A 15258-nucleotide genomic window follows, 5' to 3' on the forward strand; every position below is an offset into this window, starting at 1 on the left:
TTGCTAAAACATGACCTTTTCTATAGAGATTTTTTATCAATCCATTTCTGAATGCTAGTCCTTACCAACTTTTCCAAAATATGCAACATGACTCCTGATATTAATTGGTCAGTAATTGGTTACACTGGCCTATGTGCCACCATTGTGCAATGTGATTACCATACATTCTTTCCACTCCTGTGGAATGTTCCCTGTTCTCAAATTATAAAGCCTGGTCAAAGAAATTGCCAGTTCAGCTGAACACTCTTTTACATCCATGCTGATATCCCATCAGTTCCTGTTGTAGAATTGTTATACAGTTTGTGCAACAGCTCTAGAACTTTCTCTTCATACAGTGAAGAGGTAGCAGTGAGTTCAATGTTGCATATACCAGGCCAATAGCTTTTAGCACTACTCATTAGTTAAACAATCACTTCTGCATCAATCACCTGCATGCTATCTGCATTCAGTTGAGTTATTCTTTCATATTCATTTTTTCTTTTACTTTTGTATAACAATAGAATTCCTTTGGGTTGTCTTTAACTTGCATAGACAGTTTTTTTTCCATACTCAGATTTGGCATTCCATTGTGAATCTTCTGGCCTGCTGTTTATAATTATCAAAACTATCATCATCCAGTTTTACTGAAAAGGGATGTCAAGCAGCTACTGCTGTTGTTTGAACAAGCTCAACAGCAAGTAGAGGAATGATGTTTGCTACTTAATTGGAACAGTAACTTGGAAGTACATCTAGAAGAGATACAGCTGAAATGTTGCATCTGTAAGATAGAGATTAATGAGATTGAGCTTGTAAGGAAAGGTGATTTTTGAACCAAATTGTTCTCCTTTTGGCAGCACCAAGAATTTTTAAGGAGATTTTAAATCCATCAGCCAAAATGTGTGAACAGTATTTTATGGATGAATGGAGTTGGAATTTATATAGGGGGTTAGTAGCTGGGTGCATATAAAATCACTTCTTGAGCAGAAAATAATGTCTGTTTTCTTAAAGGCTGAGGAAGCTATTGATGTAATGTATTTGTGCCGGGAAAGGCTGGAGGTAAATGGCAGTCCCAGGAAAGATAATTCATCCTGGTTGGTGATTTGTATTACTGAGGATAAGAGAAGATAATCTGAGATCCCTTTTGTGAGAGAAAAAGCAGGACTTCATTTTGTCAGCATTGAAGGTGATCAAATTATCCTTGCCCTACTAAAGAATAGTATGGAGATTGGTGTTTAAGGCACTGATTTCAGATCTTTGATGTGAGGGATATCTGAGAACTACATGGTTTGTCAAAAAAGTAGGATGAATGGACAGAGCTACTGTCAGCAAAGCTATGGATAGAATTTGTAGTGATTGAAAGTGAATCATTTATGTATAGTTAACATGTAAATAAAGTTAGTGAAAAGTTCTGGAGAGTTTCCTTCAGAATAGTTTTGATGCTATGTGGTTTGGCAAGACTGCTTTTGTATAGTTAGTAAGTTTACTATAATTGTGTTTTCTCTATTGAGAGGTGACTGTAATTATGTATTAGGTATAATTTAATGCATGATGATATCATTGAGAAATGAATCATTGAAAATTATGCAAGCGAGATTTCCTTTGGGTTGTCTTTATTGAAGTTAGTATGCATCATTGTTTATCAATAACATAGTGTGAAATAAGTGTTTGCATTTTGAGTCAGTCTTTATATGATGGTGCTTAAAGAAATAGCATTCTGATCCCTCCAAAATATCTTAATTTTCAAGTTATTCTAATAATATTAAGGTATGTCAGTCTAAATTAAAACACACCATCTTCAGCAGAAGAAAAGGTAAACAAGTTGTAATGAGCAGAATCTTTATATCTGATCTCATGTGGAGGTAGCAGGGTTTTTTTCTCACAGAGACTTAGATTTTTCATCCCACATACTGACAAATCGGCCTTGAGAATATGTGCAATTTACAGACAAAAAATACTATTAATGGTGGTGGGCAGTAGATGGCATTGGAGTAGATGATGATAATAGTGGCAGTTCACTGTAGTTGGATTAAGTGGTGGAGATGGAGAGTTGTAGAAATGCCCTCCCTCAGTGAGGGAGGGCATTTCTACAACTAAGGAGGTTATTTACACATAATAATAATAATAATGATTTTTATTTTTTAAATATATTTAGAGTCTGGAAAAAAAAGTAATCTTACCTTTAAATGCTATAACGATATTCCATTTGTTTATTTATGTTAACAGGTACTGTTTCCCATTTGGAAGGCCTGAAGGTTCTTTGAAAGCCACTTTATCTTTATTAGAAAGAGTAAGTATTTTTTATATTTTGTTAATCATAGTTCAGTCCTGATGTTAACGTTTATTATTGTTATTATTATTACCTTCAGAGAGTCAGGAGCTTATATATGGAAGAGTCCTTGATTAGGCCTATGAAATACTCTTATAATGCATACTGCAAAATTATTTCATTCATTCACCACACGCAATGAGAAGAACCTTTATTTTGCATGCTTCCATACCACTTCTTAGCTTTCAAGGATTATCATGAGTTCTCTCCCAACCTTGCCATGAGTTGATAAATATCTCTTTTTTACTTTATTATTATTATGTGGGTATCTCCATGGAGTCAGAAGACTCATTGCAGGATGACCGACACCTAACTTTTATACACATAATACCTGTCATACCTCTCCTTAAACTCATTCACTTAGGGACCTTACAACAAATTCTAGTAATCCATTCCATTCACTCACTCACCATTCTCCAAGCAAAACTCTAGTCTGCACACCCTTACATAACTTCCAGGGTTGATCTCTAGTTCTCTATTCTTAATGTACTAAAAAATGTCCTTTGTATTGATCTTATAGAACCCATTGAATAACCTTTTTATTTTCCCACTTTTATGCATATCAATAAACTTTGCAACCCACATAGCTTCATTTTATTCTTATTGGGAGTATTCACAGACCTATCACTTGTCTCTGAATCCTCTCCATCATCAACTGATCTCCAAGAAACCCAGGCGACCAAATCTGTGCAGAGTAGTCAAGATGTGACTGAATCATGGCCTTATAAAGAGGGTCAGTAACATCCCTATCTTTCCTTGGGTTTTTCAACATCCAAAGTAATTCTTTGAACTATTTTGCCAACTTTAGCAATATGTCCTCTGAACTTCAACTCTCTGTACTCCATACCCCCCCTTTAATTTGGGTATGTCAGGCATCGATCTATCTGACCAAATGCTTTCTTACTATTCTGCCTTATGAAAGCCAATTAGATGACCAAAGAAATTGGCAATATGCATTTTTGATATATACATTCAAAATGCGCATACATTTTATAATATAATTACTGGAAACGCAATGACCGCGTTAAAATTTAGAGATAAATTTATCTCAGTTTTTGTTGGAATGGATGAGCTTACAACATCACAGAATATCAGCAGGATTCCGAATCTACATTATTTGGAAATTTTGCCACCTACAGAAAAAAAAAAAGATTCGCCAGACAAAGCCATGCCGAATATGTACACTAAACAAACAACGACGGGAAACACGTTATTGTTGTCCTGTGTGCCAGGAAAAACCACCATTGTGCGTGGAAAATTGTTTTAAAGTGTACCATTCGTAATTTGATTTACAAATTACGGGTTATACTATGGGTAATTCGTGCTTGGCATAGGAGGTCGGTAATCTACATACGAGTATATTCGTAGTAGGCTTGTGAGTCTCATATATATAACATACTATACTTTTGCTGAAATTATTTTCCTTCTACCAAGCCCCCAGACCAGTGGCGCACTCAGGATTTAATCTTGGGGGGGGGGGGGAGTAGACGATTTATGAATACACACTACGCATTACATGCAACCTATAACTGAGCATCTGCAATTATTACCAATACATGATAAGTAGTATAGAAATAGAAGACACAACGTAAAAAAAAAATGAATTTTAATTAGGAAAAGATTTTGGAAAATTTTCTAGTGTTTATTTCCTTTTTCTTTTCGGGTGGCCCTTGCCCTGGATGTGCCATGCCACTGCCCAAGATGTGCTCTCCACTTTACTCACAAGCCAGTGGTCCAAATTAAGGTGTTTATATTACGGGTTAACTCGTGCTTGGTATATGAGGTCGGTAATTGACATACGAGTATATTCGTAGTTGGCTTGTGAAGCTCATATACCAACTACAAGTATACTCGTAGTTGGCAGCGAACTTGTTAATTGTGGTTTTACAAATAGTGCTGGTAGCTGTGTAGGATGTGAATGAAGCTGGTGTTTTGGCCTTAAGCTACTTGTGAAAGGCTGGACAGCCCTAGCACACTTTTTGGAGAACTAGGTTTAGGTATGGCTTTGGGAATTTATACAGAATGAAGAATGAAAGCATCCATTCCAATACAGATTATTTCTGTAAACGAGATAGCAACAGGTATCTGGATCAGAAGAATGAAAACAGCAGACTGACCATGGAAAAGAGGAGTAAAAGTCAAGCAAGTAATCCCACTTTGCATCACTCTAATCTCAAAGCACGTGAAGTTGTGAATGGATAATGAAAAGATGTTCCAGTAGAGACAAAAATTGGATATGATTTGGTCTGAATTGCCAAGAGGAGCAATCACTGAAGTACCTGGAAGGAGAACTAGTTAAGAAAAGGTGTAGAGTTTTGGATGAATGAACAAGATTGTCAGAAATTTGGGTGGGTAGATGAATGATCTATTTTAAGTCATTGCTTATATAAAAAATATCTCTGCTTCTCTTCCAAATTGATTGGTGAAATTTGAAAAAGGGTGCCAATTAGAATTATGGATAGAAATCACCAGGAAAGATGACCTCACTGTTTGGAAATTTTGCTGTATGAAATTGAGCTTTGAGGATTGGAAGTCAAAAAGGTCAGAATGATTTTCAGAATTAGGAGAATAGTAGAGGCAGCAGATAAATGAAACAAATGTATAAGCAACAGGAGGTCAAAAAGGTGAGATTCTGGGTTATATGCAACATGCTCTAGATTCCTCTCCTTTAAAGCCCAAAGTCTGGCTTAGATATTGACGATGTTTTTGTGGTCTGGTCGCATGGCCGCCATACACTACACTCCTAAACAAACAACACAAACGCATACAGTTCACAATTGAGATTGAAAAACAAAACACACTTCCATATCTAGATAGACTTGTCACACGTCTTCCTTCTGGCAGTCTTTACTTCACTGTTTACCGGAAACCGACACATACTGGCCAATATATACACATAAACTCCTACTACCACCCAACACAAAAGCTAGGTGTTATTAATACTCTAAAAAACAGGCCTTTGAAGATCTGCTCCAATGCACATGCACTGAAAGATGAATTTAAAGTTATCAGCAATACTTTTCTAAAAAATGGTTACAGTCAAAACACTATTAACAAAATTTGCAACAAGACCTCAATAAAAGAACAAAGATAAACCAGACTACAATAAAACTAGAACAGTTCCCTACATTAAAGGCACATCAGATAAAATAAACAGAATACTATAAAAATACAACCTCAAAGCTACCTTTAAACCTCCTGCAAAAATAAAAAGCTTACTCAACTCATCCAAAGACCCACTCCCTCTGCTGGCCCACCCTGGAGTATACCGTATTTATTGCACCTGTAATACCATATATAGGGGGAAACAGGATGCACAATTCTTATCAGACAAAAGGAACATAAACGACACATTAAATATAATAACTATGGTGAATCTGGCCTTTCTAATCATGCCCTTGAACACTTTACATAGAATTGACTGGAAAAGCACTAGTTGTTTACATCACACCAAAACATGATATGAACACAAATTTAAGGAAGCCTGTGAGATTATTATTTACTACTCCAATCTGAACAATAATGATAGTCTAAAAATCCCAAACATATGGAAGGCACTTATTCGAGCCACGGAACCTTCCTCTCTAAGATTAACTATAAACAGGACTGTAGATAATCCAGGATCCTAAATCAAAAATATCAATTGTAATGCTAAAAATAGGACATTATTGTTACTGAAAGAAAACTATCTATAAGAAAGAATGTTTGCTCATTTTATCATAAATAGAATTTAACTTGATGTAGTTTCTAAATAATTAATTTGTGAGTTTTTTAATTTTTTTTTTACTAGAGGTCATGCCAGTAGAATAACCTGTGATCAAATCATTGTTTCTCTAACTTACTGTATGTAATGTAACTCAACTTGACCTGTATATTTGCATATGCTCCAGATCATCATCATCAAATTCCTGCCATGTACCCTCAAGGGGTGTACAGGATATGATAGTACTACATGAAAAAATTACATCATTACTAACTTCCTATCTACAATTTTCCTCCAAATCAGTCTGTTACTTGTCAAGACTCCAACATTATCAGATCTTATATTTCTATCGTCTAAGGAACTTTGTACCGTATCAATCCATCTATATCTTGGTCTTCCTCTGAGTCGTTTTCCTGCCAACCTGGCAAAGAACACTTGTTTTGCAAATCTTTCCTCTCCCATTCTATTTAAGTGACATACCACCTGAGATTAGCTCTGCTAATGCATTCCTGGATGCTGACAATGCCAAGTTCTTTCCTAATATCCTCATTTTTAATATGATACTGCCATTGATGCCATCTGTTCATGCCTCTAATCTTTCTCAGGACTCTCATATCTGCAGTCTCTAGTCTTTGGTCAAGTGTTTTACTTCTAACCCAACTCTCAGATCCATAAGTTAAAACTGGTTTGAACACCGTCTTGTATACAGCTAATTTAGTGTTCCGACTAATTTCTCTCTTATTCCATATGAATTTATTCAAATGACTTCCCACCATACCAGCTTTGCTGATTCTGTTGTCTATTTCTATATTTAATTTACCATCTTCACTAAAAATTGTGCCTAAGTAGCTGAAATGTTTTACTTGTTCCACAAGTTCCATTCACAACACAGTTGACATTTTCAATGATTCTGCCTATTTTCATTGTCTTTGTCTTTTTATTGCTGAGCTTCATACCATATCTATTACAACAGCTATTCAATTTAGTCAGAGAATCTTGCAAACTTGTAGCGGATTTATTTAGAAGTATAACATCATCCACATAAAGCAAAGAGCTGACATTAACATCTCCAGTTTTGATATCATGTTTAATACCACTTTCCTTCATAATGTGATCCATATAGATAATGAATAACAGAGGGGATAATGTACATTCTTGTCTCACACCAGATTTAACATTAAACCATCTTCCTGTACTTCCTTCAATTCTAACTGCTGACTTACAACTCAAATAAAGACTAAGTATTGCTTAATATAATGCCCCATTGACACCATATAACTGCAGCATATTGAATAGCTTCTCTCTTGGCACCTTGTCATATGCCTTTTCCAAATCGACAAAACTCAAATACAGATCTTTGTTATATTCCCATGATTTCTCCACTATTTGTCGTAAAGTGAAGATCTGATCCTGACAGCCTCTATTTGGCCTGTATCCAGCTTGTTCTTCACCCAGCTTTTCTTCCACAATCTTCTCAATCGTTTCTCAAGTATACTTGCATAGATCTTGCCAGAAACACTCAGTAGGTAAATACCTCTGTAATTCTCACATTCAGCTTTATTTCCCTTTTTATATATAGGCACTATGAGAGCTCTACTCCAATCATTGGGAATTCGTCCCTCTGTCCAGGCTTTCTGAACTATGCAGTGCAGCCACTGTAAGACTTTTATACCACCATACTTCAGCATTTCTGGTCGAATATCATCTACTCCTGCCTTTCCACATTTCAAGCCTTTGACGGCTTTTTCTACCTCAAGTATGGATATGTATTCCTGACTGCATGCCTGGTCAGTGTTTTTTCCACTGTGCTGTCATCACTGCTTGTTTCATTTAGCAGTTTTTCAAAGTAATTACTCCGTACTTCAAAGATATCTTTTTCTCCTGTTTTCGTGTCACCTTTATCATCTCTAACTCCTTTTATAGCACTCTTTCCTCCATTCCTAAGCTTCTTCAACAACCTCCAGAATATTTTGCCACCTTCTTGATATTTATTTTCTATTTTCTTGCCAAATCCTCCCATGACTTTTGTTTAGCTAGTTTTACACAGTGTTTCACTTTCTTACATTTGTCTCTGTATTCTCTAAGAGGAAAAGCTGACTTATTTGCCAGGAACTTTGATATGCTTTCTTCTTTTCCTTCACTGCCTCTTTAACTTCCTGTGTCCACCAGGGAGTTCTGATTTTTTTATCCTTGCAGACAACCTCACCACATGCCTCTCTGGGAGAATCAATCAATGTTTTCTTCAGAGTTTGCCACTGAATCTCAAGGTTTGATTCCTGTTCTCAAACTCTTTCATTTTTTTTCATTAATCTTTCTGTATTTTAGTCTACAGTTCACATCTGAGAGCTGCTCAACTTTTATTCGCTTTAAACTTTCTTACATGTTATTCTTTTCAATATGAAATTCAATTTTACCCTGCTCAAGACTAAATAGTGATAACTTCCAATTTCAAATCCTCTGTACACTCTGGTGTCCTGCACCAGGGAGAAAACATCACTATCAACAATAACATAGTCGATGAGACTTTTCTTATTCCTTGCCTCTTCTCTCCATTTGAATTTGTGCACATTTTTATGTTGGAACATGGTGTTAGTAATAACCAGTCCATGTCCTGAGCAGAAATCCAACAGATATTTGCCATTATTATTAGCTTTGCTCTTTTCTCCAAATTTTACCAAAATATTTTTGTATGTCTCACATTCATTTCCTATTCTGCTATTTAGATCCCCAACAAGGACCAACTTTTCCTTTTTCATTGTGTCAGTTGCTTTTTCTAAAGCCGCAAAAAATTCCTCCACTTCTACCTTAGTAAAACCTTCTGTGGGACCATAGGCACAAATAAGTCTCACTGTCCAGTTCCCCATTCTCAGCCCACATTACTCTACTTGAAACTGGCTGCCATTCAAGAAGATTAGCCTCGTATTTTGTGTTGAATACTACTCCTTCTTTTCCTTGATTGTCATTGCCTGAATATAACATTTTGTATTTATTGCTCAGAAAGATCTCACCAGTTTTGGTCTTTTTTGTTTCAGTCACCCCTATTATGTCTATCTGGTACTTATCTAATTCCTCAGCTAGCTCCATTTCTTTGCCATTCAGGCTTCTTACGTTGATAGTACCGATCTTTAACTCTGGTGATGTTGAGTTGGGATTTGTTTTCAGATTTGTTCCAGTAGCTGACTTTTCGCTGTTCGCCCTGGTTCCCTGGTGAAAACAACGGGGGCTTTGTTTAACCGGGTGACGCCCCAGCCGGCATGAAATTTTGTCATGTTGTACCATCATTTTTTATTTTGGTTTAACCAATAAGAATACAATTTGGTCGGCTAAATCCCAAATTGCCAGCCCATCCTCGTACGTTCAGTATCAAAGTAGATACCCAACAGGGTGCACCATGAGAAGGTGAGGATTGGACATTAGGTCAGTAGCCCTGGTCGGTTCTCCGCATTCCTTTAAAGGCTATGTGGAGGTCTCTCAGTTATACAGCTTTTACCCTTAAGCACCCTATGCTCCAGATGATGATCTTAATGTGAAGATCGAAACATCGGGAAATTAAAAGAGTTATTTATAACATGGTTGTAAAGTCTGTAATTTCTAAAATGAATGCTGATCACCATGAAGCACTAAAAGAAAGGATTCTAGGTTATATCTTTTGGCAAGAAATATTAGAATACATCAAAGCATTCTGATATTCACACACTTCCCTTATGGCAGAAGGAGTCATAAAGGATGTAATGTGAACAGTTAAGATGAGCTCTGAGTGATTTAGTAGAAATTTGGGGCTCAGTCAGAAACAGAACATCAGGCTTGGATAACTGAAGATGTTGATGTACGTCATTTAAGTTATTGTTGATGCCATGGATGTTTGTAAAATGAATATAAAGGATTTTTGTTTGTGTGTGATTTTTTCATTTTAAATTTTTTAGTCAGATTTTAAAGAGAAGTTTATTGTTTGTGTTAAACTGCAGATACTCTGTACATATTTAGACTTTAGACCTATTCAGGTTTAAAGTTAGAAAAACTGAAGAGAAAAATTGAATGGAAACATGCAGTGGGAGGAAATTGATTCCTGAACATGTCCTGCATACAGAGAGTATTCAGTTTCCAACCATAATGCTGCCTAAAGCATCTCCCCCCCTGCATACCATTACACAGACTTCCTCCTGGCACAATTTTGCTACCATTTACAATTTTGCAGTGTAAATGGTAGCAAGATTATGCACCATTTGATTGAAGAAGCCTCTTAAAAGATGCATTGCCATCTGATCGGGTCCCATACACTAACTGACAGCCAGCCTGAGGGAATTGCTTTACTGCTGTATCCTCAAAAGTTGAGGTACTGGATCCCTGCAGTACGTGTGGCATGCTCTCAAAGGATATCACTCACACTTCATTTTGAAAGTTGAGATGAGGGAAACCAGAACTCTTGCTCTAGGAAGCAAACATAGAGCTGACGCCAATTCAGGTCCTCAGTAAGCAAGGTGGTTGTATTTTGCCATTTGACAAAAGTCATCTACCACATAGGACTACTTGGCATTTACTCCAACTAGGAAGGTATCCTTTTACAGTGTGAATACTCATTGTTGCAAGAGCCCCTTTAGTGGAAACAGGCCACACCACGAGAATGTGGGGTTGAATTAACCAGGAGAGGCCGTTTGTTGTGTCTGGTCCATGTATGTCCTAATACTAGCTATAACATCATGTGAATGAGACTAAAAATGATCAAATACTACTACAGTTCCTTTATCAATCAACCAAATTGCTTTACATCCCAGTTTTACTCCTTTAAATATGCATGCTAAGACAGATTCTAGTGGTAAGACTTATACGTTGGTTAGACATAACTGGTAATTAATTTACGGAATTAACAACGCATATAAAGTAAATTAATTAAAGATAACTTTAATGAATCACTTCTATATTTCGACAATGTCACATTGTCATCTTCAGGAACATAAAGATATGGTATGTGCACTACAGGAACTAACAAAGCAAATGAGGCAGAAATTAAGACACTAATTTTGTTCCTAAAGTCCTAATGGTGCCCTCTTGCGGGCTAATTTGGTAGTCTTGGCCGTTGGGCTGAAGTTCTCATAATGAAAGTCTCCCAAATTTGGGGCAGTTTCATGCACCCAAATTTGTTGAGGTTAGGAACGTTTTTTAGAGCTGCTGAAGATTCTTTGAATAATCTTTCGTATTTAAACTTGCTGCGATGGATTATTTTTGTCTTCTTCCAACGAATTTTATGGTGGGTATCTAAGGCATGGTCTGCCAGCCCAGAGCGGCTGTACTGGTGAAACCGGATGTAGTCTTGGTGTTCTGAAATCCTGATATTTGTTGTTCTGCCTGTTTGGCCAAAGTAGGACAATTTGCAGCTGCAAGGGACCTGGTATACACCAGGTAGGTCTAGGGGAAGTGGTTGGTCTTTGGTAGAGCGGATAAGGGATGCCAACTTTTTATATGGTCTGTAACAGGAAGTAAGGTCATATTTCTTGAGGATATTAGTTATTTTTTCAGAGGTGCCCTGGATGTAGGGGATAGTGATAGACTTGGTGTAGTCTTTATTGTTGAGGGGGGGAGGGGGGTTGTGGTTTTCAGGTTTTAGTATTTTTTGGATTTTTTTGGGGTTATAGCCATTGGCTAAGAAAGTGTTGAGGATGTGGTTTAGTTCTATAGTCAGGGCCTTGTCATCTGAGCAGATTAATTTTGCCCTGTTATATAGTGTTTTTATCACCCCATATTGTTGTGAGGGGGGGGGGTGGGATTGCTGGTGAATGTATCTGCCAGTGTGGGTGGGTTTTCTGTAAACAGAGAAAACCAAAGATCCATCAAGCTGGCGGGTGATTAAAGTGTCTAGGAAGGGTAGGGTGTTGTTTTCCTCTTTTTCTAAGGTGAACTGGACTCTGGGATGTTGGTTGTTTAAGTGTGTTAGGAAGGAGTGGAGTGAGTCTGAGCCATGTGGCCAAATAGCAAACACATCATCCACATAACGAAGCCAAATAGTGGGTTTTTGTGGGGCGGAGTTTAAGGCTTTTTCTTCAAATGTCTCCATAAAGAAATTGGCCAAGGGTGGGGAAAGTGGTGAACCCATGGCTGTCCCCTCTATCTGTTTGTAGAACTTTCCTTGCCAAACGAAATAGCCTGAGTTCATTGTGAACTGAAATAGGGCTGAGATATCGGGAGGAAACTTGGCTTGGATGAGCTCAAGGGTTTCTTTGAGTGGGACATTAGTGAATAGGGAGGAGACGTCAAAACTGACCATTATGTCAGTGTGTTGGAGTGTGAGGTTTTCTATACTGGCTTTAAAGTGGGCCGAGTTTTTTATGTATGATGGTGTGTTGCCAGTGTAGTGTGTGAGCGTTTTGGCTAAATGTTTGGCTAATTTATATGTGGGGGAATCAATGCCATCCACTATGGGACGTAATGGCACATTTTGTTTATGTATTTTTGGGAGTCCATATAATCGGGGGGGTCTAGAGTTATAAGGTTTAAGCTTGTTGGTGACTTCCACAGGCCAAGAAGTGACTTTCTTAAGGAGTCTGTGGATAGTTCTAATCTGAGAGCTGGTCGGATTATATTCAATGGGGAGGTAAGTAGTACGGTCTCGTATTAAAGAATTTAGCTTACCTTTGTAGTCTTTTTGATTGAGTACCACAGTGGCGCTTCCCTTATCAGCTTTGGTGATTACTATTTTTTTGTTGTTTTTTAATTCTTGTAGGGCTGTATATTCGTTTTTGGATAAGTTGGATTTTGGAGGTTTGGCTTTAGTGAGAACACCGACTACATCCAGTCTCACGTTGTTGGCGGTATGGATAGGCAGGTTGCGAATTCCACGCTCTATTTGAATCATGATTTCTTCAGCAGGAATCCTTTTTGGAGCTAAGGCGAAATTGTGACCACGTGAAAGTGCGGTGAGTGCTTCAGGCTTTAAAACTGCTGACGAGAGGTTGACTACTGTGTTAAGTGGTGGCTGGGGTACAGAAGTAGAAGTCTTGGTCAGGTTCTCGTATTTTTTTATGTGCCGACTACGTATTTTTTCGAATTCCTTTCTTGCCGATGTGCATGATATGTCATGGAGTATCGGCCATAGATCAAGGCCGAGTGTGTTAGAAAGCTCTTCCTCTAGCGCCCGTACGTTTTTGTTTTCGTCGGCAAGGAGAACGCGCGTCGCGGTAATTTGTTCTCTTAACAGGGCGAAGCTAGTGCGGTTATAAATGCGTAGAGCTTTCTCGGAAGTGAAACGGTGCTTCAATTTGACACAGTTGGGGATCACTTTGTTATCCCGGCAGCGTTTTAGGAACGTCAGGCGATTTATTTGCCTCGATATCTTTAACCTCAATTTGCCGTATTGACGGGCCTTTCGTGCGATTGCATCTCCGTGGATGATCATGATTCTAGTGGTAAGACTTATACGTTGGTTAGACATAACTGGTAATTAATTTACGGAATTAACAACGCATATAAAGTAAATTAATTAAAGATAACTTTAATGAATCACTTCTATATTTCGACAATGTCACATTGTCATCTTCAGGAACATAAAGATATGGTATGTGCACTACAGGAACTAACAAAGCAAATGAGGCAGAAATTAAGACACTAATTTTGTTCCTAAAGTCCTAATGGTGCCCTCTTGCGGGCTAATTTGGTAGTCTTGGCCGTTGGGCTGAAGTTCTCATAATGAAAGTCTCCCAAATTTGGGGCAGTTTCATGCACCCAAATTTGTTGAGGTTAGGAACGTTTTTTAGAGCTGCTGAAGATTCTTTGAATAATCTTTCGTATTTAAACTTGCTGCGATGGATTATTTTTGTCTTCTTCCAACGAATTTTATGGTGGGTATCTAAGGCATGGTCTGCCAGCCCAGAGCGGCTGTACTGGTGAAACCGGATGTAGTCTTGGTGTTCTGAAATCCTGATATTTGTTGTTCTGCCTGTTTGGCCAAAGTAGGACAATTTGCAGCTGCAAGGGACCTGGTATACACCAGGTAGGTCTAGGGGAAGTGGTTGGTCTTTGGTAGAGCGGATAAGGGATGCCAACTTTTTATATGGTCTGTAACAGGAAGTAAGGTCATATTTCTTGAGGATATTAGTTATTTTTTCAGAGGTGCCCTGGATGTAGGGGATAGTGATAGACTTGGTGTAGTCTTTATTGTTGAGGGGGGGATACATTCACCAGCAATCCCACCACCCCCCTCACAACAATATGGGGTGATAAAAACACTATATAACAGGGCAAAATTAATCTGCTCAGATGACAAGGCCCTGACTATAGAACTAAACCACATCCTCAACACTTTCTTAGCCAATGGCTATAACCCCAAAAAAATCCAAAAAATACTAAAACCTGAAAACCACAACCCCCCTCCCCCCCTCAACAATAAAGATGCACTGTTAAGATCATTGAAGTAGATGCACCAACAATAAGTCATACTGACGAAGAAATTGAAGCCTTCTATCCTGATGTAGCCCAACTCTACAATAAAGGAAAACATCATTTCGGAATTGCAATGGGAGACTTTAAAGCGAGAATTGGTATACAACATTCAGGTGAAAGCTCAATGGGAAATTTTGGATATGGCATGAGAGACAACAGAGGAGCAAAGTTAATAGAATTTACAGAAAAAGAAAATCTGTATATCATTAATTCCTTTTTCAAGAAAAAAAACACATAGAAAGTGAACATGAAAAAAGTCCAAATGGAAAAACTAGTGAAATTGACTTTATCCTCAGCAATAAGAAACACATCTTTCATGGCCGCTCTGTTATAAACACCTTCAACATTGGAAGTGACCATTGTATGGTATGCTGTAAAATCCAAATAAACTGCCAAAAAGAAAGAAGAAAAATGTTTTGAAGAATTGAAGCAAAACATAGATGTACACAAACTCAACATTAAAAAAAGATATGTTCCAACACGAACTAAACAATAGATTTAAACATTGTTGGAAGTTTTTTTTCTTAGTTATACTATAAATTAAAGATAGCAAGAAATCATATACTTGGTTTAATCCTTTATCCAAGTGTAAGCAAAGAAAGTTTGCACCTGAAGTATTTTCAGGATTGGGGCAACTCATGGTAAAGGTGGTGTGACTTCACATCACTTGCTTTAGTATCCTATAATGCAAAGCACATCTCCTTGCAAACATATATAATGCTATACATTATGGGAAGGGTCACTACCCAGACTGGTTTCGACCTTTATTGAGGTGTCTTCAATGGGAGCCAGACCTCTGGATCTGGCTCCCATGCTAAAA

At 37.7% G+C, this 15258-nt stretch overlaps 1 protein-coding gene across 3 annotated transcripts in view; it reads left to right on the top strand.

The window, feature by feature from the left end:
* Cadps (calcium-dependent secretion activator 1) overlaps positions 1-15258 on the top strand; it is a 1213340-nt gene that overhangs the window by 657949 nt on the left and 540133 nt on the right. For all 3 annotated transcript variants that reach the window (XM_090396519.1, XM_090396528.1, XM_090396537.1), the window contains one exon: positions 2203-2266. In XM_090396519.1, coding sequence (XP_090252645.1) covers positions 2203-2266 — 64 coding nt within the window. The remainder of the gene's footprint in view (positions 1-2202; positions 2267-15258) is intronic.

The sequence above is a fragment of the Typopeltis vanoorti genome, chromosome 1 (genome assembly GCF_054136105.1).
Source record: "Typopeltis vanoorti isolate ZY-2024b chromosome 1, IOZ_Tvanoo_1.0, whole genome shotgun sequence".
Lineage (NCBI taxonomy): Eukaryota > Metazoa > Arthropoda > Arachnida > Uropygi > Thelyphonidae > Typopeltis > Typopeltis vanoorti.